The sequence below is a fragment of the Rhizophagus irregularis genome, chromosome 18 (genome assembly GCF_026210795.1).
Source record: "Rhizophagus irregularis chromosome 18, complete sequence".
NCBI lineage: Eukaryota > Fungi > Glomeromycota > Glomeromycetes > Glomerales > Glomeraceae > Rhizophagus > Rhizophagus irregularis.
In genome coordinates, this window is record NC_089446.1 from 2,965,975 (window position 1) to 2,992,095 (window position 26,121).

General features: G+C 25.4%; 4 protein-coding genes across 4 annotated transcripts; 2 read left to right on the plus strand and 2 right to left on the minus strand.

Annotated features, from left to right (window-relative positions):
* Positions 1 to 14,935: 14,935 nt before the first annotated feature.
* Positions 14,936 to 15,370, plus strand: OCT59_010261 (uncharacterized protein; the record flags this gene model as incomplete). Its single annotated transcript, XM_025325000.2, has 1 exon — positions 14,936 to 15,370. The coding sequence occupies one exon, from the start codon at positions 14,936 to 14,938 to the stop codon at positions 15,368 to 15,370; it is 435 nt and encodes a 144-aa protein (XP_025183425.2).
* Positions 15,371 to 18,511: 3,141 nt separating this feature from the next.
* OCT59_010262 (uncharacterized protein) lies at positions 18,512 to 20,459 on the minus strand (the record flags this gene model as incomplete). The annotated part of the gene is made up of 9 exons (XM_066132899.1): positions 18,512 to 18,957; positions 19,038 to 19,107; positions 19,190 to 19,199; positions 19,296 to 19,392; positions 19,464 to 19,578; positions 19,655 to 19,746; positions 19,824 to 20,036; positions 20,125 to 20,181; positions 20,267 to 20,459. 9 exons carry the CDS (start codon positions 20,457 to 20,459, stop codon positions 18,512 to 18,514), a joined length of 1,293 nt encoding a protein of 430 aa, XP_066000500.1.
* Positions 20,460 to 20,901: 442 nt separating this feature from the next.
* On the plus strand, positions 20,902 to 22,640 carry OCT59_010263 (uncharacterized protein; the record flags this gene model as incomplete). The annotated part of the gene is made up of 5 exons (XM_025310335.1): positions 20,902 to 21,573; positions 21,663 to 21,704; positions 21,778 to 21,841; positions 21,921 to 22,127; positions 22,204 to 22,640. The coding sequence occupies 5 exons, from the start codon at positions 20,902 to 20,904 to the stop codon at positions 22,638 to 22,640; spliced, it is 1,422 nt and encodes a 473-aa protein (XP_025183423.1).
* Positions 22,641 to 23,137: 497 nt separating this feature from the next.
* OCT59_010264 (uncharacterized protein) lies at positions 23,138 to 25,049 on the minus strand (the record flags this gene model as incomplete). The annotated part of the gene is made up of 9 exons (XM_066132900.1): positions 23,138 to 23,472; positions 23,566 to 23,635; positions 23,717 to 23,726; positions 23,828 to 23,927; positions 24,000 to 24,117; positions 24,182 to 24,306; positions 24,382 to 24,645; positions 24,722 to 24,778; positions 24,857 to 25,049. The coding sequence occupies 9 exons, from the start codon at positions 25,047 to 25,049 to the stop codon at positions 23,138 to 23,140; spliced, it is 1,272 nt and encodes a 423-aa protein (XP_066000501.1).
* Positions 25,050 to 26,121: the final 1,072 nt, after the last annotated feature.

A 26,121-nucleotide genomic window follows, 5' to 3' on the forward strand; every position in this document is an offset into this window, starting at 1 on the left:
TTACTAATCTTTCTTATCTTATAATTTTACTATATATATATACACGAGGCGAGGCAAGTAGTATATCGTTCAAATTTCAAAAAATACAAATTTCACATTTTCCTGGAAAATAGTGGGAAATTGTGAAAAATGCTGCATTATGCTAAGCAATTTTTTGGAATAGTATTGTTACAATATTATCTGATTTAGCAAATTTTATGAAAATTTGGGAAAATGCTATATTACACCTTAAATGTAACATTTGTAACATTTTATAACATTATTAATTAAAATCAAATTTTGCTTTTTTTTTATCAAATATTCCAATTTTCTTGCAAATGGTGCATTTTTATAAAAATTCTGCATTTTGCCACTAATGTAATATTATTGTAACAACATTTCATAATATTATTATAACATTGTCAATTAAATCAAATTTTGCTTTTTTTTGTCAAAATTGAGGTTTTTGCAATAGAAAGGTATGAAACTCAAAAAATATCAAAAATTGAATTAATATTAAATTTGCATTTATTTTAGTAAAAAAAAACATAATTAGCATATAAAGTAAAATTAAAATTTTTTTTGAGTTTTATACCTTTTTATTGCAAAGACCCCAAATATTCTGATTTTCTGGCAAATAGTGCATTTTTATGAAAATTCCATATTTTGCCAATTACTACCAATGTAATATCATTGTAACAACATTTCATAAAATTATTATAATATTGTCAATTAAAATCAAATGTTGCATATTTTTAGCAAATTTTATGTTTTTTGGTCAAATGTTTCATTTTTGTCAGAATGTTAAAATGCATAATTTTTTTTGGAAAATGCTCAATAATATAGTATTATACTAAAAAATGTAGCATTTCACCAAATTACACTAAAAAGTATCACAATTATTACATTTTTTGAAAATTCCACATTACATTAAATTATACTGAAAAATGTAGCATGGCAGACATCCCTATTTTATTACAATTTTGATGATTATTTGTTGATTATTTGTTGATCATTTATTCAATTTTATCACTTCGTTACAATTAAGTTAAATAGCTTCGATTAAAATATTCTATATAATAATATATACTTAAATTTTATAGGTAATTTACCATTAATTTGTATTTATTGTATATTAAATTTCATTAGGATTGCATTATTATTGAACAACTTTTACTAGTAGAACCTTTTTAAATTTTAATAAAATTAGTGTTTTATTAAGTTAATTAAACAATCCTACATAATAATATATGTTTAAATTTTACAAACAACTTAATATTAATTTTATTATATTATGTATTAAATTTTATTAGTATTGCATTATTATTGGGCTACTTTTACTAGTAGTAATTTCTTAAATATTAATAAAAATACATAAAAGTTAACTTTTAAAATTATAAACTATCATAATCTGACCATTTTTGATATAAAATTTTAAATTGATTATCTATATTTTGTTTTAATCTTTCTAAAATATTTTGCATATTTTCATCATTATTTTCATTTAAACTATTATTTATTTCCTCTTCAACTAAAGGTATTTCATTATCTTTTAGTGTAGTAGTTAATCTTGCTGTTAAGGTATTAATATTTTTTTGAATTCCAAATGATAAACTGAATAGTTAAAATAATAACTATATTTCCTATTATATAAAGCTAAACATTCTTTATGAAAACTATGCCTACAAATTAAAACAATACTATTAGATGAATTTATATTGTTAGATAATGAACATTTTTCTGTATCACAAAATTTATTATCAGCAGATTTATATTCTGTATTTCATACTAATGAAAGAACTTTTATATCTACATTAATTTTAAAACTTGGAAGTATAAAACTTGGATATTTACTATTATCAATTTGGATTGTATTTCCAATTCAATATTATAATAAATTTTATCAAAGAGAAAAAATAAAAATAAAGAAACTTTTTTTTCTAAATAATTTAATTTATCTTGAGAAATAATTGGATTTTTTGATTAATAAAAGATTCTTTAAAAGAATTATTATATCTTTCAGCATTAATAATTTTTGCCTTTTAAATAATTTGCAATGTATTATTTGATTCAACAGTTTGACTTCTAATAGAACTATAAAAGTTTTCAACAAAATAATCATTAAAAATTGGTAAATTATTTTTTAAAGTATCAGATATTGGATAATTATTAAGTTCCCAATAAAACACATTACTTGAAAATACAAGTGGTGTTTTATTGTAATTGCATCTTCTTAATCTTTGAAATAATACCTAAATTCTTACAATACTTTCTAAATATTCTTTAAAATATTCACTTCTAAAAAGTATTGCATATATATCTAAAGTAAGTGGTATAGAATTATCCAACAAATCAATCATCATTCTATATTCTGCATCCTTACTATAATCTAATTGATCTTAATAAATTGCCAATTAATTTTGCTTTGTTTCAAAATTATATTTTTCATCTTCCTTTATTTATGAAAATTTTAATATTCAACAAATGTATAAATTATTATCATACTGACCTATTATTAAAATTTACCTTTATTATAATTACCTTTAATATAAAAGTTATTTAATTTTTTTTAAAAGCTATTAACCATTCTTTATATTGTTTTTTTTTTGACTTTTATCCAATTTTTCAAAAAAAAATTTTATAATAAAAATAAGTTTTTTTTCCAATTTGATTGACCCAAAAAGAAAATTTTATATATAAAAATATATATGTATACAAAAAAATAAAAATGATAAAATATATTGCAAATGTAATCAAACAATTATTTCATGAAATAGTTTCAAAGTAACAATATAAACCTTAGTAAAAGAAACCAAAAGTTTTTCATTTCTATCATTAATAGAAATAAGGTTGCTTGCCGAAACCTAGGGGTTTAGGCAAGATGGCGTTTCACCGAAAAGTGAAATTCTGCCGAAACTATATTAAAGTTATATTAAAAAACTGGCGAAATTTTGGAGAAAGGCGAAACTGCCGAAACTTATTATAAATGCCGAAACTGCTGAAACTCTGCCGAAACTATAATAAATCTATAGTAAAATTTTGACGAAACTAATCGTAGGATTTTGAAGAGGTTTAGACAAGCAACCTTAAATAGAAAATCTTAATACTAAAGTAAATTCCAATCCTTAAATTTATATAAAATTTATTAAATAACATGAAATTTATAAAAGAATTAAAAAAAAAGAAATTACTAGCATTTTAGTAAAATACTTTTTGTTTTACTTTATTTATTAATAACCAACTTTTTGTTAAATTAAAATTATAATTTTTCATATAAAATTATAATTAAATCATGAGTTATAAAAATTGCAGATTATCATACTGTAACATTAAAATTCACATAATAAATCCTTAAATATCAATGATAAAAATAAAAAAAATTGAGAAATTTATTTATTTGTTCAAAACTTTACTTTGAGACAGTGTCAGATTTGACAAGTATGTATATATATATATGTGAGAATTTCAAGTTATATACTACTAAGGTTGCTTGCTGAAACCTGTTTGGCCTAATGTTGAAAGGTTAAGCCTCTTATATAGTGCCAAAACGTTGAAACGCCAAAACTGCAAAACCTGTCAAAATTGCGAAACTGCTGAAACTTCTATAATAGGTTTCTTCGTAGTTTTGGCATAGTTGATCATAAGATTTGCATATAGTTACGCCAAGTTACACTAATTAATAATATAATTTAGATGATCAAATAATCTACAGATAAAAGATTAAACTTCAATATTTTACTGTCATCTTAGTTCTTTTAAGCTTTATTTAGTGTTAGAATTTTCATTTCTAACTCCCATATTAATATTATGATATTACACGTTTTTGCAGTTTTTTTTTAAGGAGCTTATATTCATTAAAGGAAAATGCGTAACATGCATTTAATAAACCCAATTATATCATCTCCTTTAACACTGAATTAAAGTTTCTTTTACTTTCTTCTATTTTCATAATAATAAAATTAATAATAAACTGTTTTAAATGTCTGATCACATAGAAGAATTATCCATTAAAAAGAAAAATAGAGGAGGTCGGCCATCTAATAGCATTTGGAAAGATATTAATAAAGGAGAAGCTGTTAGTTCTGGCAAATTTGCCGCCTTCTGCAAGTACTGTAAGAATACATGGTCACGTAATAAAATTTCAAAGCTCGAAGAGTATCTTTCAAACTATTGTCCAGATTAAAGTTGCCTGCTGAAACCGATTTGGCCTAATGCCAAAAGGTGAAACCCCTTATATAGTGGTGAAACTGCAAAACTGTGAAACTGCTGAAACTTGCGAAACTGCCAAAATTTGTGAAACCTCTATAATAAGTTTATCCATGGTTTCAGCATAACAAATATTAATATTTTATATGAGTTTCGCTATAGTTTCGCTATTCTAATCTTTTTAAACATTTTTTTTTTTAATTTCAAATTGTCCAATAAATTTATATGTAATTAAAATATTTATTGTAAATTTATTGTTTTATTTAACATTTTTTATTTTATTAAAATAATAAAGAGATTATATTACTTTGAAGTAAACTCCTCACCCATACTACCTCTGAGTTTTGTAATCTAGAAAAATAGAGAAAGAAACATTAGTAATGTTTCTTTAATATTAAAAAAATTCCTCCACTTTTCCAACTTACATTCCGGTTCAGGTCATTCAGTTTAATCGAAAACCTAAAAAAATAGAGAAAGAACGTTAGCAACGTTTCTTTAATATAAAAAAATCCTACCCCTCTTTTCCAACTTATACTCTAAAGTCTGGGTTTACCTAAAGAGTCTGAAAACCTAAAAAAAAATAGAAAAAGAAACATTAGCAACGTTTTTTTAATATAAAAAAAATTCCACCCTCTTTTTCAACTTACACTCCAAAGTCCGAGTTTGTTCAAAGAGTCCGGTAACCTAAAAAAATAGAGAAAAAAACATTAGTAATGTTTCTTTATATAAAAAAAAAATTCCACCCTTTTTTTCAACTTACACTCCAAAGTCCAAGTTCGTCCAAGGAATCTGAAAACCTAAAAAAAAATAGAGAAAGAACGTTAGCAACGTTTCTTTAATATAAAAAAATCCTACCCCTCTTTTTCAACTTACACTCCAAAGTCTGGGTTCATCTAAGGAGTCCGGTAACCTAAAGAATAAAACCAAAAAAAAATAAAATTTCGGTTTAGAAAACTGAAAAGAAATATAAAAAAAAATTTTTTAAAAAAAAATTTCAGGTTAGAAAACCCAAAAAAAAATATAAAAATTTTTTTTAAAAAAAATTTCGGTTTAGAAAACTGAAAAAAAGAAATAAAAAAATTTTTTTTTAAAAAAAAATTCAGTTTAGAAACCGAAAAAAAGAAATAAAAAAAAATTTCGGTTTAGAAAACTGAAAAGAATATAAAAAAAAAATTTTTTAAAAAGAAATATAAAGGCTGATAAAAAAAATAGATTGATCGGCCAGATTATATCAATAAATTGCCGAAACTATAATATGTCATATGATATACTACGCCAAAACGCCAAAACAGTTTTGGCAGTTTTGGCAATTTTGGTATTTCAGGTGATTTTGCAAAACTAGTTTCGGCAATTTCGCATATACCGTTTCGCTAAACTCTTAGTTTCGGCAAGCAACATTAATCCAGATGCGCCAGCAGCAGTTGTTAGAAGGTATATGACTAAAGTAATAGGATGGCAAGATAAGTCCAAGTCATCCAAAAAAAGAAAATACTCTGAAGGTCAAAGTAACATAGATGATTACCATGATTCAATAGAGCTTAACAAACAAAGATGTATACGAATTAATCGTGCATTAGTTAAATTTTTTATTGTGTGCAAAATTGCATTTAGAATAGTGGAACATCCCTTTTTCATTAATTTTATAAAAGAGCTTAATGCCAGGTACAATACACCAACAAGGGAAGTATTAGTAAATCAACTACTTAAACGTGAATTAGCTCAAGTGAACTTCAAAGTTAATTCTGAACTTGAAAAATAAATGAATTTAATGTTAGATTTGTTAAATTAAATAGGCTATCATACATGATTTTTATTTAATCTTACTTACTATATAATATTAATTTATAATTTAGTATTTGATGGTTGGATGTCTGGTACACATCATTCAATTTGGAACTTCATTATAATGACTCTGTCGCGTAAAGAATATCTTTATCAACTTTCTGATTTGTCTGAAAATTCGCACACTGCAGAATATTTAATTATGGTAATTGAAAAGGTTATAGAAGGTATTGGAGAAGATTAAATATGTGCTATAGTTTCCGATAATGCGGCTAATATTCATAATACATGAAAAATTATACATGAGAATCATCCAAAGATTGAGAATGTGTGATATATTACACATTTTATCAATTTAATTGCATGTGACATCGTCAAGGAGAAGTTTGGGGAACGTTTATTAAAATGTATTAATATTTTAACTAAGGTTGCCTGCCTAAACCTCTCCAAAATTCTACGATTAGTTTCTTCAAGATTTTACTATAGTTTTATTATAGTTTCGGCAAGATTTTGGCAGTTTTGGCATTTATAATAAGTTTCATCAGGTTTTGCTTTTCTCCAGAGTTTCGCCAACTTTTCAATAAGACTTTCATATAGTTTTGGCAAAGTTTTGCTATTTTAGCATTTTGCCAACTTGCCAAAACCCCCTAGTTTCTCCAGCAACCTTAATTTTAACAACCTTTTTTAGAAGTTCTCATTAGGTTAATGCAAAACTTGCTCAAATAATTAAAGAAAAAGGAATTAGTGGAGGAAGATTAAAATTATATTGCAAGACACGCTGGACTACTGCTAGTGAATCTGTAAATTCAGTAATAAATTTGGAATTAGCACTAGAAGAAATGGTCAGCGATCACAATAAAGTGCTAACAAATGATAAAATAAAACTGATTATTCAATCAAGAAATTTTTTCAAATTTACGAGTTCTTGGATTTGTTCTGGATCCTCTAAGAAAAGCAGTACTTTTATTAGAATCATAAAGAGCTACATTTGCAGATTGTTTCCTGAGCTTGGCAAGACTTGCAACTACATTAAAAAAATTACCCAAATCATTAAATCCTGCATTTCAAAGTCATTGTATCAAAGTAATAAATGAAAGATTTGATGAGTTCGATGATGATAAGTATATTACTTGTTTTTTTATGGATCTCAGATTCAGAAACGCATCACTTAAAAAATGCACTCTCATGAGAATTATCAAATGTGCAGCTTCAATCGGGAAAAATTTAGGTTTTGGCTGTTACGAAGCTGAAACTTTATGTGATCAAATACAGAAATATATTAATAAGCAAGAGCCATTTAACCTAGATATTAGTTTTGCTAAAGATAATCCCATGAATTGATGGAAATATATTGATACTAAACCAGAACCAGATGTCCTGCCAAGAATTGCAAGTTATCTATTTGCAATATGTCCTAACTCAGCAACTTGCGAACGTGGATTTTTGACTTTAGAATAGCTATTTCATAAATGTCGCTTAAATCTTAATGTGGATAAACTAGAATCTATGTGCAAATTAATTTTGTATTGGAAATTCAATTCAAAAACTGAACTTGGATTTTATGAAATTGATCAAAAAAAGAATACTCGTCTTAGTGATGATGAGATCAATATACATATTGCAGAAGCTTTTGCAGAAGATAACGATGAGGAATATAATGAGAAGCAAGCTTCTACTCAGAGATTAACTACAAGTGGCGAAACAATACCTGAAGACAATTGCTGTGTAGTAATCAAAAGTCTATGGATTGATCAATTTGTTAATTTATCGTATGATTCAATTACTAGTGAAATCGGCAATATTTCAAGATATATATTGGATGATTCAGATGAAAATAATATGGAAGATGATGAAGTTGATGATAGTGATAATAACAAGAGAGCTGGAGAAGGTGACTATGATTATAAGATAGATGATGTATTAGATATGGATGACGTGATAATAATGACGATAATTATGATGATAATGAGAAATAATAATAATGAGAAATAATTACAATAATTAATCCAATAAGAATTAATTCTAATATTATGTGATTTAAATAATGATACTATTTAGGAAATAAATGATGTAATTATGCAGGGCAAAATATTCGCGATCAAAGTCCAGTTAACATATAATTATGCAGGCAATCGTAATTTTATATTATATTTTAAAACATTGCAATTTAATTAAGGAATAAGGATAAGCATATTATATTTTAAAAATAATGCAATTTAATTAAGGAATAAGGATAAATAATTATATTAGAATTAATAAGTTTTAAGGACTTCGTTAATTAAATTTATTATATTAGATCAATAAATTTTAAGAACTGCATTACAAAAAAAAATTTAGAACTGTGTTAATTAAATTTATTACATTAGAATCAAAACTGTGTTTATTTTGTTACAAATACTTTAATTATGTAGAATGTTATTATGTTTATCAGTTCATGTTTTAAACATTATAATGAATTTTAAAATTATTATAAATATTATGAAATTTGAAGTATATAGGATTTTTTTTTTGCAATTCAAAACCAAATTGTATTTTAATTTTCAAATTGTATTTAATTTTCAAGTTACGAACAAATCATAGAAATAAAAATGGTAGCATTAGTACCTTTTGTTCTACCGCCACCACCAGCTTTCCAATAGACGATTAACACTGCTAGGCAATTAATTGCAGTACGAAGAAATTTGCATCAGCAATTCGAAAAAATTGCAAACTGTCACCATGTAAATGCATGGACAATAATAGCAAATAGGGTGTTCGTTACAACCAGATTTACAGCGACACCTAGACAATACTTTACAAAATGGAATGCCCTCAAATGAGATTATGAAAACCTTAGTAGGATAATAAATAATAATGATGATGACATTCCTATTGTAAGCCTAAATAGTTTTGATAGAGCATGTTTCGCTGATATGAATGATGAATTTTGGTTACAAACTGGTAATTATTATTAATTATTATTTTAAATTAATTTTATTTAGGCAATTCATTCAATTCATTAATATTTTTATTGGATTTTAGATCTGTTTAAATGAGAGTATCGATGGCAGCATGCTGCGCATGATCGATGTCAATATGAATATAGATTGCAAAGGGAAAGAAGAAGGTCACGATCTAAGTCTCGATCAAGAAGTAAAGATAGAAGTAGAAATAGAAGACAAGACAGAAGTAGAGATAGAAGACGAGATAGAAGACAGAATAGAAGTAGAGATAGAAGAAGAGGTAGAAGCAGGTCTCCACATAAAAGATAAAGATATTAAATTTTAATTTTTATTATATTTTTAATCATATATTTTATTAGTTTAATATTAAATATTATAAAATAAATATTTACATACAAAAAATCATATTGTCTTTATTCTTATAAATTGTTTAAATACCAAAACTCTAATTAAATTATATAGAAAGTATTGCCAAAACGCTGAAACAGTTTTGGCAAATTACAGCAGTTTTGCAATTTTGATAGGTTTAGCAGTTTCAGCATTTCTTGATAATTTCGTGAAACTAGTTTTGGCAGTTTCGCATACGTCATTCTGCCAAAACCCTCTAGTTTTGGCAAACAACCTTATATACTACATTATTTTAACAAATATGAACACTTAAAATTATGCTATGTTTTCATGTATTCTATATGTTTAAAATTACTTATTTTATATAATTTTAATATTTTTTCTTGCTTTTAATCCACATATTACTATGATATTTTTTTATTTTCATGAGAAGTAACCTGTAAATTAATTTTAAATAGTGGAAGTTTTGATATATATATTCTTATCTAATTTTTCATCTGAATGCATCATACAAACTCTTAACGTTAGTTTGCAAATTATTATTAGCTTTTTGAAAGTGTTGTAACAATAATATAAAAAAAAATAGCATACTATTACTAGAACAATAGGTATAATAGTTTTTTAGAAGAATTTATATAGCAGATAGATTATTTTAGATTAAAATTTTCATTTTTAGATCTTTTCTATTTGTACATTAGTTATGCTTATTTTTAGTCAAAAAATCATCACTTTGACAATAATATTTAAGTAATTTTCATAAATGAACCAATTTTTACTAAATAATAAATATTTAAGATACAGTAGGTATTAGATTTTAGCATTTATTATGAGTTACTATGTGAAAATTTTTTTCTCAATATTTTTTCTTAGCATTTTTAAGTTTTATCATATCATAACATGATATGTGATAATTTTGATTGGCAAAATTTTGCCTATTTAGTTTATTTTTTGAAATAAAATTTCCTCTAGATTTATATAGTAATTTTCTGTCAATTATAAGCAAATCGGATTTTAAATTGATTATTAGAAAAAATTAAAATTAAAACTATTAAACCAATTAAAAATTATCAAAATAATTAAAATATATTATAATATTTCCATTTATTTTAAATATTATTAATTGCCAATTCAGTTAAGATTAAATATAAAATTTTGGAGAAATATTTTGAATCCAATTGATAATAAATAAGTAAATACTAGAATTGTAAAATTTCATTTATATTTTATATAAATTAAGTAATACAGTGACTTATATAAATAATGCACCAAAATATTTTAAATGGTAAATCACATGTTTACCAGTTAAAACAAATCTATTTAATCTAATTTTTTCAAAATGAATAATATATGTGTAAATCTTTAATATATAACTAAGAAAGAATCAGGAGTCAAGTTAGCATACTCTTCAATTAATTAAAAATTTTTAATAAATGTGTTATTTATAGTTGCAGAGTTTTGTTTGTAAAAAGGTGCTTTTATGAGTTTATTTTATATATTTTTAATTAATTAAATTAAAATTTAAATTTTATGTAAATTATTTTTTTATTTATTGAGTTAAAGTGAAATTACATTTATTATCTAATCTTAATTTATATATATTATGTTATTATTTCTATGATTTGTATATAAAATCAGACATGGTTAAAAAAATATTTATTATTTATTTTATGTAATCAATAAAAAAATTTGTATAGTAATTACTAGAAAGGTAAAATGTTATTTACTAATAACTGAATTATTCACAATTAAAAAAACCTTCATTGCTAGTTTGATTATAAAAGTACAAAAAATAATGTATTTATAAAATATCCAACCATTACCATATGATTTGTCTTTCATGTATTAATTACATTTGCTGTTAAAGTTTAATGTTGAAATAAACTTTGAATATATCATATCCCATTAGTCAAAAAAAAAGAAGGAAATTTTATAAAAGAAAAAGAAGAATAAAATAAAAAAAATATCAAATAGAAGCCCACCTGTATGTAATCTCCTAAAAAAAACCTCAGCAGTAACTTTTCATATCCTTCGAAATAACATCTTAATTCAAAATCTAAGAGATCCACTTTGGTAGTAAAGAAAAAAAAAACATTAGTATAACGTTCTTAGCTAAGAAAAAAAATCTTCACACTCTTGTATACATACCACCTCTCTTCCAATATAAAAAAATTTAGGGAACATTAGTGAACTTTTTTAAACAAAATAAAAAAAAACTCACATATTTCTCTAATACATACTCAATTTGTTGGCCCTAAAGTCGAAAAGTTAAAGAACGTTAGTAACTGTTCTTAGCAAAGTTCTTAACTAAAAAATCAAAAAAATACTATACTACATACTCGCTTTCATATCCATGACCCAAAGGTGAAACCTATAAAAAAAAAAGAATGTTAGCACATTCTTACGTTAAAAAATAAACAAAACTTCATAATTATGTAAATTACCGCTTTGAAATGTTCAAACTAATAAGTCCAGTAACTGAAAACAAAAAATGAAAAGGCATAAGTCATCCCCCGAAGTTTAACCTGAGCTCTAATTAGTATGAAAAAAAATAAACCAAAAATAAACCAAAACTATTAAAACTTACAGTACTATAAGCAATTCAGTTGTCAAAGTTCAAGAAAATTTCCCAAAGAGAACTTTGAAATTTGTAATAAATTTCGATTTAAAACTACATAAGAACAAGCAATGAACCAAGTGAAAGAATAATGAAGTTGAAAAACAAATATCTTCAGTCCATTTTCGTTAAACCAGTTAGCTAATTTCTTTCTATAAAAAAAATTTTTTGATAATCCGCATGATTTTAAATAACTCCCCTTTTTGAAGATCTCTTAATTCTTTATTTAAGGACAAGATTTTTAAGGAGTTATTCCTTTTAAGAATAATCTGATGGATCTACATGTCAAAAAACTTTACTTTGGGACTTTATGACCAACATAATAGCATAAAGTGTAGATATTACTGAAACTACTTTTTTGGATGCAAAATTTATAATTTATTTATTTTAAACTATATTTTTATGTTGATCATATATTTACGCAAATTTATAATTTTAAGTATAGATTACATAAAAATTGTATATTTACATACAGATTACAGAATCTACACAATAATCATGTGATTTAACCTCCTAATGTTAAAAAATCATGAATCTACTAGTTAATTTTACTATGAATGAATAATTCTTTTTATATACACATTCATAAATTTGTATGTTAGTCGTAATTACAATTTAGTACCATTAAATCTTATAACTACTAGTCCTCAGATCAATTGTTCAGTCAAGAAGAACTCGTAAAATAGTAATGTTAATCGATTATCGTACAAGAATGGGACGAACTTTCAGTAAAAGTTTCAGTAGATAGCACATGTTATTTATATATATATATATTGGGATCCGGTCAAAATCGCGACGGGTCAAAATCTCGAATTCTAATGCTGGTCAAAAATATCACGTGAATCTGCATAATTCTGCATAACTCTGCATAACGCGAGCCAACTGTCGGGATTTTGACCCATTCGGGATTTTGACCCGTCGCGATTTAGACCCATAACCTATATATTTGGTACCATTGTTTTAAATTACTTAATATATGTTGAGAGTGATTATTCATCGGAATATTCGGGAATTATATGGTATATACCATCATCATAAAGTGTTTTATTTAGTAAGGAACATTAGCGATTTTTTTTCTATTGTGGAAGATTCAACTTTATTTTTATTAAGAAATTTTGTATATAATAATTTGTAAAAACGGAATGAAACAACTCATATGATGATTCAATCTTAACAACATCAAGATTTCTTTCTAAAATAATAAACTTTATAAATTTTGTTTTACAAAATATAGGAATGATATAAATCGTTAAATATAAAAGCTCACATTATATGAGAATATGCAAGATGAATAAAACAGAAACATTCCTCTCTTAATGGCTCGAAACTCCCGAAACTCCGGAAACCGAAACTGTTTTTATAAAATCCGAAATTAATTTTAATAGTACCCGAAATTATATTTGAAGTTATTTGAATTCTTCAAGCCAAAATACATTAAATAATATAATTATTTTTTATATTAAAAATTTTTGAAACCGAATTTATTCCGGAACTGTTTTTATAAAATCCGAAATTATATTTGAATTCCAAAATTAAATACATTGAAATTTAACAATGCCGATCATCGGTAAAAATGCCATTTTTGTTGGATTATTGTATCCTACACGTGATTAATAATAAAAATGCTGAATACAGCAATGAATAGTGTCAATCCTAGCCAAAGTTTAAAGTCGCCAAAGTTTCATGTTACTGACTTTACTATCATGGAGGAACGCCAAATTCCGGCCATAAATTTCCAAAAATTTGAGTATTATACAAACGATTTTGACCCAAACTAAGTTACATTTGGTTTTTATTTAGTTTTTTAAGACTTTATTTTGTTTTTTTAGAGTTTACATTCTTGTATTTTCTTATATTTTGTCACGCATATATGCTATAATATGAGTTTAGTAAAATATCTCCCTTGGTCAAAAAAGTTATTGTACTGTATGCTGTTTTTTTTTGTTTATTGGGAAAGTTTGTTAGTGAGGAACGAGAGATTCTAAAAAAAAAATTTTTATTAATTATAAAGCCCGTACTTGCCGATCACTTTCTCCGATTGAGTGCCGATCTATCCCTTACTGAATTATAAAGCCCGTAAAATTAATTATAACTTGGCGATCATTTTTCCGATTGAGTGCCGATCTATCCCTTTAAATTCAGTGTTAGGCAATTGGGCAATTGGACAATTTTGGACAAGGGTTTTTGCTTATCTGTTATGTCCAAAACCTTGTTCAAAACCTTAAAGTTAAAAATTGTGTCCAAAACTCATCACTGCCGGGGCTTAAATAATATAATTATTTTATATTTTTTATATTAAAAATTTTTGAAACCGAAATTATTTCCGAAACTACTTTTTTTAGAAAATAGTTTAGGGTCACATGTATATTTGAAACAATAAGTTTGTTCTCTATAATATTCAACAGAACCTCATTCACCGTTTATATCATTATTCCATATAGTCATATAGATTTTTCTTTATGATCTTCATTGCATATAGGACAGAGTGCCGAACTATTAAGATTAAAACTGTCACTATAAATAATATTCGTATCTAATACTTAAAAAATTTGACGAAATGCATAAATCTTTTATTTTTCGCACCGAGACATTTATTTAGAAACTCATTCATGAAAAATTATGCTTAAAGATAGATATGGAAAACGCTCTATCCTAATAAGGAATTACGTAATTAAAGATTTTTTCTTAGCGCATCTGCAGTTGATCTATAGTTAGAAAATTTAGATCGGCAAATTCTATGTATCCAGGGTTACCCTGAATTTTTGACAGCGTTTCAAATTTAAAATATCAAATTTTGCACAAGATTGATTTTATTACTTTTAAAGGCTAAAATAATCGGACAATAATTTTTATTCGCAGTTTTTGAAACTGTTCATCAATCTTGCGTTTTTTAATAAATACACGTTGTTCTAATTCTCAAAAGTTGTATAATTTCATTTGTGTTTTTTAATAAATCTAATTCTCAAAAGTTGTATACTTTTATTTGCGTTTTTTACGTTCTAATTCTCAAAAGTTGTATAATTTTATTCTTATAAAATTTACTTCTTAATAACTGAAATTAAAGATGAATAATTTTATCGAAAAGGTTCTTATCTTAATACTTGTTTTTACCACCATAACCTTCGCCGTTCCTCTAAATTATGATCAAGAAGCTTGTCCAACTGGATTTGGTCGATGCATAGATGGTAGGGCTCCTACGGAAAATGACGCACTTTTAAGACGATTTCCAAAAATAAAATTGCCTAAATTAGGTCCAATACTTAAAGTTCCACTTATTAATGGGCCTAGTTCAAGTTCAGTATGGAAAAGTTTTGATTCTTTTCGTGGTAAAACTAAAACTAGCGGAACAGGAAAAAATAAAAAATATTTTGAATGGGATTTTACTCATAATGATATTGAAGTTTATGATAATAAGGGTAACCATTTAGGTTCCATGGATCCTTCTAATGGGAATATGACTAAGCCACCGGTAAAAGGAAGAAAAATCAATATATCATAATATATATCATACTACTAGCCTATTCATTTATTGTATTTTTTAATATTATCAGTTATATATTTATAGTATTTTAATTCAACCTTCAGTATAATTTAATAAAATAATTTAATAAAATGATACATTTTTTAATAATTAACAATGTTTATTCCAACTATTTATGAATATATCACTAATGTTCCCTTTCATTTTTTTTGGATGTAATTAATTACTCTCCAATGTTTGTTTTTAGTTTTCGCATGTCCAGAGGGCTACCACGATTGCCTTTGGCTACGTAAATCATTTTTATTAATAATATTAATAATTCCCAAAACTTTCTGAAAAAAGGTCGATGGATTAATTATTCATTTTCTGCGGACATAAACCAATGACGTCTTACTGTACATGAAAAAAATCTCGGCAAGAATTTTCCCGATATCATACTGCGCATTTCAGGTGATCGATTTCTCATGACGAAAGTTTCATCTTACACGTGATTTGGAAAAAAAAATAAAAAATACAGTACTAAATGTGCGATAATTCGCCTAGGCGGTTACCGGTGAGATAATAAGACTCATCATTGATCATTAGTTGATAAATCGAAGAATGGAATAATGGCAGAAAATGCGCAGGAATATGATTTACGAGTATGTTATTGACGTGCAACATTTAGATGAAGTTTGAAATAACAAAGATTAAAAAAGTACTATGAAAGAAGGATCAACTATATAGAATATAGTAGCAATTTTATCGATTTAAATCATTATTAGTAATGTTATTTGATACATTATACGTAATTTTCTTTTGGCCAACAGATGGGTATGGTTACTATGCATGCATTGAATTAAATCTTACCTGGAGATACTGTATATTTTTAGCAATATGAAGTCTAATTTCACATGTATATGAGTAATAGTATATGAGTAATATTAATATATGAGTTTAACATTACTTGCAGCATCTTTGGATGAAAGAAAAAAAAATATCGTACAGAAAGTGCGTGATGAATGGAAATCATGCCACTGCCAAGCCTGATCGTCAACCGGTCAGTAATATATTATACCTACATATTGAATAAGATCCAAGTTCTATTACAAGAATGATATTGTTATCTGCTATGTAATTCTTAAAATTAAAAATATCGTAAGTAGAGACGAATCAACAGAAATATTTGCAAAATTTGAGTGGTCCATTTAGACCGTACGCCAAATTACCAAATTGGGTTAATTAAGGAAATTACGAATTGCGATCAACATGTTAAAATTAATTATCCATTTGTTTGTTTTTAATTACATTCTAGGTTCTAATTCAATAAATAAACAAAACATGTGGCTGACTTATTTCTATATACAGTATAAAAATTATAATTGTAACTTGTTTGGTACTAAATTCATGGATTAGGATAACGAGAGATAATTGATGCATTTAATTTTGCTAATGTAGCAATATGAATATTTTTTCTCCAGGAAATTGTTTAAGGTTTTATTGTTATATATGGTCACATGCCGGACATTTGTATCACCTTAGAATCTTCACTTCAGGCTAATAATCCATAATCCATCAGATTAATTAAATTATAAACAACATTGTTTGGATATTCAAATTAAAAAATCTAAAATTAATTTACCATTCATATTAAATTACACTTTACATTTAAAATTATCGAATTAAATGACGAGAAATAAAAATAAAATAAAAAGTGACATAAAAAAAAGATTTAGAACATTAATTAATTATTGTTCAGTCTATTTAGGAATATGCGGGATTTTAATGACCGATATTTTTATGAGATATCCAATGTTGAGATCAGTATTAGCATTGTTCATTGCAATATTTCTAATAACCGAACTATAACAGTTATTGGACATCAGACAAAGACCGATATCTTTATTCTCCCATCATCCGATAACTATTTAATATTTTGATTTAAAAATAAAATGGAAATATTTATATTTAGTATGCAGATGATCATTTCTAGAATTTCGTTCTTTTAACGTAAACATCAAATTACAATTTAGGTCATGTAAATAACAATGAGTTTATATCACAAACAAACAAAGTTGATCCATAAAATGCGGAATAATGTATTTATTTTTTTACATGATTTTCTTTTTGAAGCTTCCTTTTAAGAGATGATAATATATACAGTATAAAAAATATAATTGTTGTTTAACGTAACTTGTTTGGTACTAGATTCATGGATTAGGATAACGAGAGATAATTGGTGCATTTAATTTTGCTAATGTAACAATATGAATATTTTTTCTCCAGGAAATTGTTTAAGGTTTTATTGTTATATATCGTCACATGCCGGACATTTGTATCACCTTAGAATCTTCACTTCAGGCTAATAATCCATAATCTATCAGATTAATTAAATTATAAACAATATTGTTTGGATATTCAAATTAAAAAATCTAAAATTAATTTACCATTCATATTAAATTATACTTTACATTTAAAATTATCGAATTAAATGACGAGAAATAAAAATAAAAATAAAATAAAAAGTGACGTAAAAAAAAGATTTTAGAACATTAATTAATTATTGTTCAGTCTATTTAGGAATATGCGGGATTTTAATGACCGATATTTTTATGAGATATCCAATATTGAGATCAGTATTAGCATTGTTCATTGCAATATTTCTAATAACCGAACTATAACAGTTATTGGACATCAGACAAAGACCGATATCTTTATTCCCCCATCATCCAATAACTATTTAATATTTTGATTTAAAAATAAAATGTAAATATTTATATTTAGTATGCAGATGATCATTTCTAGAATTTCGTTCTTTTAACGTAAACATCAAATTACAATTTAGGTCATGTAAATAACAATGAGTTTATATCACAAACAAACAAAGTTGATCCATAAAATGCGGAATAATGTATTTATTTTTTTTACATGATTTTCTTTTTTGAAGTTTCCTTTTAAGAGATGATAATATACTGTATTATATTCGAATTATGGTAATTAAAGAATCAAGGAATCATTGTACAAAATATTATAAACTGCTGATTTATATATTTATTACTATGAAAATTGGTGATACACACACATTTAATATTTATATGAAAAATTATGACATGCAATTAAATAACAAATATTAAATAAAATAAAATGAAAAAATTCTATTATATTATGTTAATAACATATTTAGTCATACTTGATTGTAGTGAAATTATTATATGTTGAATTTTGAGTGAAATTTGCTGAAACAAAATCTTGTTGTTGCGTAACTGTAGAAACCGTAGAATTCGTTGTACTTGTACTATCAAATTCTTTCAAATTTTGTACCCCATGGTTATTAAGATTATTCATAATGTTAGTTGTGGGTAATCCATCCCGAAGACCGTCTAAATAACGTACATCAACAACATATTCTTGTAAAAATAATTCTAAACTATCAATTCTTGCTAAAATTAATTCATTTTGTTCAGCTAAAGAAAGTGCATGTCTTGAAGGATGATTTTTAGTATTAAGATCCATTGTGTCAAAAAATGGAATAGTTGGTAAAGTAGTTTTAAGCTTTTTTCGTGTTAATCGAGAAAATCCGCAACAGTATAATTGTACGGCTCCCCATGGTCGCAACGTATCAGCACCTGTAAATTAAACAAAAAATAGATATAATTAAAATCATAATATAATATTTTTTTTTTAAAAAAAAAAGAATAAATCTTACCAAAAAGAAATGTGTATACTGCTACTGTTAATCCCCACGCACCTCCCATTAAACCTAAACCGCTTAAGTACTAGTATATATAATTGAATTTAATTAATTTTTTTTTAAAAAAGTAATAAAACAAAAAATCTTAAAAAATATAAAGTACTCACCGTCTTTGATCTTTTTATTATTTAAAATATAATTTGTTTTTTTTAGTCAGTAAAATAAAGATTTATATTAAGCAATGTAACTACATTTATGTATTTTTATACAAACCTAACTTCCTTATCTACTTGAATGACACTATAGCTCTTAGGTTCTATACTGAATGATAATATTTCAGTCATCGATTTATCCGGCAATGGTCCTCCAACTAAAGAAAAATTAAAATAAATATAAATATATTATAAAATAAAATTAAAATTAATAAATATAACAACTTACGTAAAGTAGATTCAATATTTGATTTCTGGTCATAATTTGGAGGAACACCAAAATCATTCATCCAACTTGGTACCATTATATCTCTAACAATACGAGAATATGCAAAATCGTAAGACTAAAAAAAAAGGGTTATTAGTAATTTTCTATAAAATATTCCACACACGCTTAATATTAAAGAAAATTCTAAATACCTGAGCTGGCTCTATTGAATACCTATTTAATGTACGAATTGAACTGTCATAGACAGTAAATTCGTTTAATTTCTTATTAAATATATCATATTCTATAATAATATATTTAATACTATTTAATATTATTGTATGAAATTCGAATATAATTACAAATCTTTTTTAACTATACCTGAATCAAAAGCAATCAAGTTTATAAACGATGTTTTACCAACTTGAATTTCTTCGTTAACAGACATTATTAAACCTACTCCATTTAATGAACTATTAAATATGACATCTGGTGATGGATAATAAGTTACATAATATAGTTTGGTTTCCTGATCGTAATAAGCATTTATGTCATCTGGTGAACAATTAAGATAGCTAAAAACCCCATTGACGTCTAATAGAAAAAGAAAATAAGAAATTAATTAAATTAATTCATTTTTAATTGAAAGGAAAAAAAGGAAATTTTCTTTAAAAATACTTACAATAATATTGATTACATGTAGTGATGCTGAAATTATAACTAGCACCAAAATGCAAACCTATAATTATTTTTTTAAAAAATATTTCATTTTTATTAGAAACATAAATTTTAGCTTAAGAAATTAAAAAAAATTTTTTCTTTACTTGGAGGAGGTACGCCATCAACGTCAATAAAAGAAGTTTTGATAATTGGAGCATCTTGTTTAACGTCAATTATCACAACAGTGAGGTAGCCTGTCAAGCAAGTTATAAGCATAATCATTGTAAAGATTTTTAATCCCAAGAGGATTGTAGGCTCGCTACGACGTTGCCTATTGAGTAATTCTGTCAAGTTCATGATTTTTGTAAAATTTATTATACGTACGTAAAAATTTCCAAATTTCCAAATTTTTTAATTTATTATGAATTATATTTAAATTCCGTTAATATGCTTTCGTGAAACCTTAATGATGGTACAGGAAAAAAACAAACAATAATTTACGATACATTCTAAAATAAGAAATATTACAATACAATTATAATAATAACGACATTTGAAACATTTGTAACATTTGAAAAAGTTCATGAATGAACACAACATTATTAATGCAACGCAAAAGTTTATGATATAAAAGAATTTTAATATATACAATTTATAAATTCTAGGGCGCTTCTTTCCTTGGGATTTTTTTTATCTTTCTTTTTTTATTTTTATTTTTATTTTTTTAAATCCAATAATTCCCACTATAAAAAAAAAAGAATAAATTCATCAACTATACCGGTTTATACGTACTATCAAAATGAGTTTAAACCATTATTTGATATTTATTATAACTTTATGTATATTAAATGTATATGGACAATTTGTGCCAGATACTCGAACGGGACATTCTGCAGTTTTCTCTGAATCTGAAAAAAAAGTATATTATATAGGAGGATATAATTCTAATAAATCAGAACCAACTGAACCTAATCCTATAAGTGACTTTTTTTATCTTAGTATCGGCAATGATGATTTTTTTGAATTTACAGATTTAACGAGTCAAGCAAAATTACCATTAACAGTATTTCATGTTTCTGAATTAGGTGGTGCTAATCAAGATTCAATATTTATCTTAGAGGGTGCGCATTGGAATGCTGCAGAGACAAATTATGTATATAGGTTTGATACTAAAATAAATCAATTAAGTATACCTGTAGTTAAAGGAAAAGCCCCATCAATGCGTAAAGGAATTTCTTCTGTTAGTTCTGAAGGGAAAATTTATTTATTTGGTGGTCAAATTGGTAGTGGTAATGACGTTACATTCTTTAATAATTTTGATATTTTTGATACTATTAATTTAAATTGGCAAGTTGGTAGCTTAGTTAATTCTCCAGTTGGCAGATCATTCTATACAGCAACATTAGTTAATGGGGTAATTTATTACATTGGCGGTAGAACACAAGTTAACGTTTATTCTCCATTAACCGAGGTATGCTGCGGCGTTGTAGGCTTAATTTCCTACCCGATATTAAAAAGTGTATTTAATCAATTTATTTTTATTTTTTCCCCATTTTATAGATTTATCAATATGATATTGTAGCAAATACATGGTCTTTAAAGGTTAGTAAAAACATAAACCAGCTAAACTGATAGAACATAATTTAATTAATAAATAATTTTAAAAAATTTCTAGAAAGCTACGGCTGTAGATGCTGATTCCATGCCAGGTTCTAGAACTGCTCATTCTGCCGTTTTAAGTAATTATTTTTAAAAAAAAAGTTAATTTCATTTTGTAATCCGATATGAATATCCTAAAAAATTTTCTTTTTATAATAGTTAATGGAAAAATCGTTATATATGGAGGATTTTTCTCTTCTGCTGATACACCATATAATATACCAGCTAAAAAAACAATCGCAATGTTGGATGTTAATACATTAGTGTGGTCAATACCAAACTTTGATATTAGGAAAGAAAACCTTATTCCGAATCTTGCTTTTCATACTGGTACAGCGGTTGGTACAGTTATGCTTATTGCTTTTGGTAAGTTTACTCCTTAATAATTACCTTTTTTTTCTTTCACATCTTTCTAATATTTAGCATTTTAATTCATTTTTAGGAAATTTTACGGACATTCCAAATAGTATTGACCAAACTAATAAAGTAATTTATTCCTTCCTTTTTGGTAACCCATCGCAAATTACATCGAATGTTATATCTTCATTTATTAAAGTAAATTCGAGTAATGATCCAAAACCGCAACTTCCGACTTCTACTAGTAACAAAATAAATCCACAACAACCTTCCTCATTAAGTAAAGTGGTAATTGTTGGTGTATCAATTGTTTCAGTATCAGTGGCTTTGGCAATATTCGCAGCAATTTCAGTAGCTTATAAACGTAAAAAGAAAAATCAAGTACAATCAGGAGATGTACTCAATAATCCGAATAATGAAAAAAATCATTATGAATATCAACAACAATATACTTCACAATTTGCGTCCCAACAATCACAACAACATTATACTCGAGATCCTCCCACAATTGAATCTCCATAAAGAAACATATATTTTGTCATATTTCATATTAATATTTTATTTAGAACTAACAATATATATATATATTTATGATATACTCTACTATTTATATATACGAATATTATTATTATTTTAATAATAAAGTTAATTCATAATATTATTGATTTACGCAATTAATTAAACAAATATAAATTATAATATATAAAACAATTATTAAATATAATAAATTCAATTAATCTATGTTAATAATAAAAATTCTAGATTGCGGAACGAATCATCGATTAAATTTTTCGAAGGAAAAACCAAATATGAAGATGAATTATTAGCATTTTATGGAACTTTTACGGAAAATACGAAATATTCGGATTAAATTTTTACAGGGATATCAGAAACATTAACTGTACTACTTGACTGTGATTGGATGTCGTTGAATTTTGAGTGAAATTTGCGGACCTGTAGTTATTAAACTTTTCTGTTGCTGTACAGTAGTAGAATACATTGAATTCGTATTTGGATTATCATATTTGTATCGCTTGGTTATTAAGATTATTCATAGTGTCAGTTGCAGAATTCGAAGTCTCTCCAGATTTAACTAATTTATTCCGGATACCGTCTAAATAATGTACATCAACAACATATTCTCGTAAAAATAATTCCAAATTATTAATTCTCAATTCATTTTCCTCAGCTAATGAAAGATCGTGATTTGAAGAATCACGATTTTTAGTATTTGTATATGATGTATCAAAAAATGGAATTATTGGAAAGGTTTTCTGAAACCTTTTTCTTGTTAATCGAGAAAGTCCGCAGCAATATGATTGTACGATTCCCCATGGTCGTAATTGGTCCGCACCTATAAAGAAATAAAGGTACACATTGATTTCATGACTTAATATATAAAATATAAGTGTATTTTTTTTTTTATAACATAAAAAATTAGGCTTACCAAAAAGCAATGCATATGCCGCTGTTGCTAATCCCCACGCACCACCTACTAAACCTATACCATTTAGGTACTGTATATTATTGAATTTTTTTTGATTAATTAATTTTTTAAATGAGATGTTAAAATATTAACAAGATAAAATACTACTCACTGTACGTGATCTTTTTCATAAAGAAAAAATTATTAATATTATACGTGTTGTGATTGTAGTTAGCAGTTATTTATACATCGCATCTCAAATCATAATAGTTACGATAGATACCTAACTTCTTTATCTACTTGAGTGGTACGACTTATGGGACGTATCGAAATAGATACTCTATTTGGATTGATTATATTATTTATTGGTAATGGACTTGACACTAAAAAAGTATATATTAAATGAAAAATTAAATTTTAAAAAAAAATCAAATTTTAATAAATAAAAGACTTACATAAAGTAGTTTCAATATATGGCTTTGTTTCATAACTAGGGGGAATAATACCAAAATCATTTATCCAACTTGGTATTATAAACTCTTTAATTTTACGAGAATATATAAATTGGTATAACTAAAAAAATGAGTTCGTTAAGACCTTTGATTTTAAATTATCTAATTTGCGATATAAAATATACCTGATTTGTCACTAAATAATATGCGTTCATTGTGGAAATTGTATCATCAAAACTTGAACCTGAAGTAGTAGTCTCTAATTCATAATATTTCTTTTCCTTGATATACTTAGTAAACGGATCGTAATCTAAAATTTTTATAAATATTTTAAATTAAATTACATATCAACTGAATGTAATTACAAGTTCTTTAATAATTTTACCTGAATCAAAAGCATTTATTTCAAATGAGGGTTGGAACAATTCATCGGATGTATAATTACTATCATTAGTGATAAGGTCTATCATTATAGACGTTAACCCATATAAATTATTTGATTCACTAAAATTATAAAACATAATATCTTGTGATGGTTGATAAGCTCCAAGATAAACTTGTATTGACCCATATTTTACATCAGGGAGAGTCATATCTGACATACAATCTACCATTTTAGGATCTGAACTAGGATCTGAACTTCCATTTCCTAAAAGTAAAAAAAAGCATTTAAAAATATAGTATAAATTTAAATTTAATTAAAAAAAAAAACTTGATAGACTTACTAAAATAAAATTCAGTACAAGTTATTGTGAAATTATATGGAGATTTAACAATGAAATCTAAAAATTTTGTTTAGCATTCAAATTATTGTATTGATTTCACGTAATAATTACAAAAAAAAAGTCAAAATTAATTACTTGGAGGACGAAAAATAGAATTAATAAAAGAAGTTTTGATAATTGGAGCATCGAAAATTACATCTTTTATTACAAAAGAGAGGTAGGCTGTCAAACAAGCTATAAATATAATCATTATAAAAAGTTTTAATATAAAGAGGATTGGAGGTTCGCTACGACGACGGTATCCGCGAAACAAATCTCCTAGATTCATAATTTAAATTTTATTTGGAGAAATTTATAATTGAGAGATTAAATTTTAAAAAATGAATTTCAGAATTCGAAAGTTACATAATAAATATAAGACTGCAAAAAGTTTTATAAAAAGTAAAACGTGTAATAAGATTCCATTTACGTAATTAAGCGTAATACATCACAGTCAGCTGCGACACAAAATTTTTCAAAAGGAAATTTAACAAATAACACGTCCATTCTTTAACGTAAAAATCAACTATATCAAGTCCGGTTTAGTTTTGATGACCACATTAAGCTTAAGCTTATGCTATATCAAATAATTCGATGGATTTTTTTGTGACTGAAATGATGATCATATCCTGGAATGCATTAGATCATTTCTTTGAAATGGCATTTTTATGGATTAGATTTTGCATTTTGTCCAACCATAAATCCAAATTTGGATGAAAAAAGACTCGGATAATATTATATGTTGGTATAATAAATAACAAAACTAACGTTTTTTAGATTTTTTTTTGAATATCCTCTCTTTTTGTAAAATAATATCTGATATTTTTTTTTCATTTTTTTTTCATTGAAAAAAAAAATCAAGAAAAAAAAATTTATAAAAATAAAAAAGGAAATGACTTTCCATTTTTGATCTATTCGGAAAAAAAATTTATATTTCTTTTTATCAAAAATTCATAAAATTTAAAAAAGGGAAAATGACTTTCATTTTGATTTACTTCATAAACTTTATAAATAATTTGATTTTTGAATCAAAATGAATTTTGTCCAATTTTTTAATGATGTATGCGAATTTGCAGATCACTATTTACTTTTCTTATTTTAACCTAATAACTAGCCAGTATTTTTTTTGTTTCAGTACCCACCACAGAACACGGGACTGACGGGGACAAATTCGAGCGTATTAATTAATAGCATCACGGGATCAACGATCAGGGATCGGAGCATATTATTTTTTAATATTAAAATAATTAAAGATCGTAAATTTTAGAAATGTAAGAATGCATTTGTTTATACGAGATTATCATAAATGTTGTAAATCATCATTAGAATAATGAAGAAAAATAAATTGTTTCATTTGATGT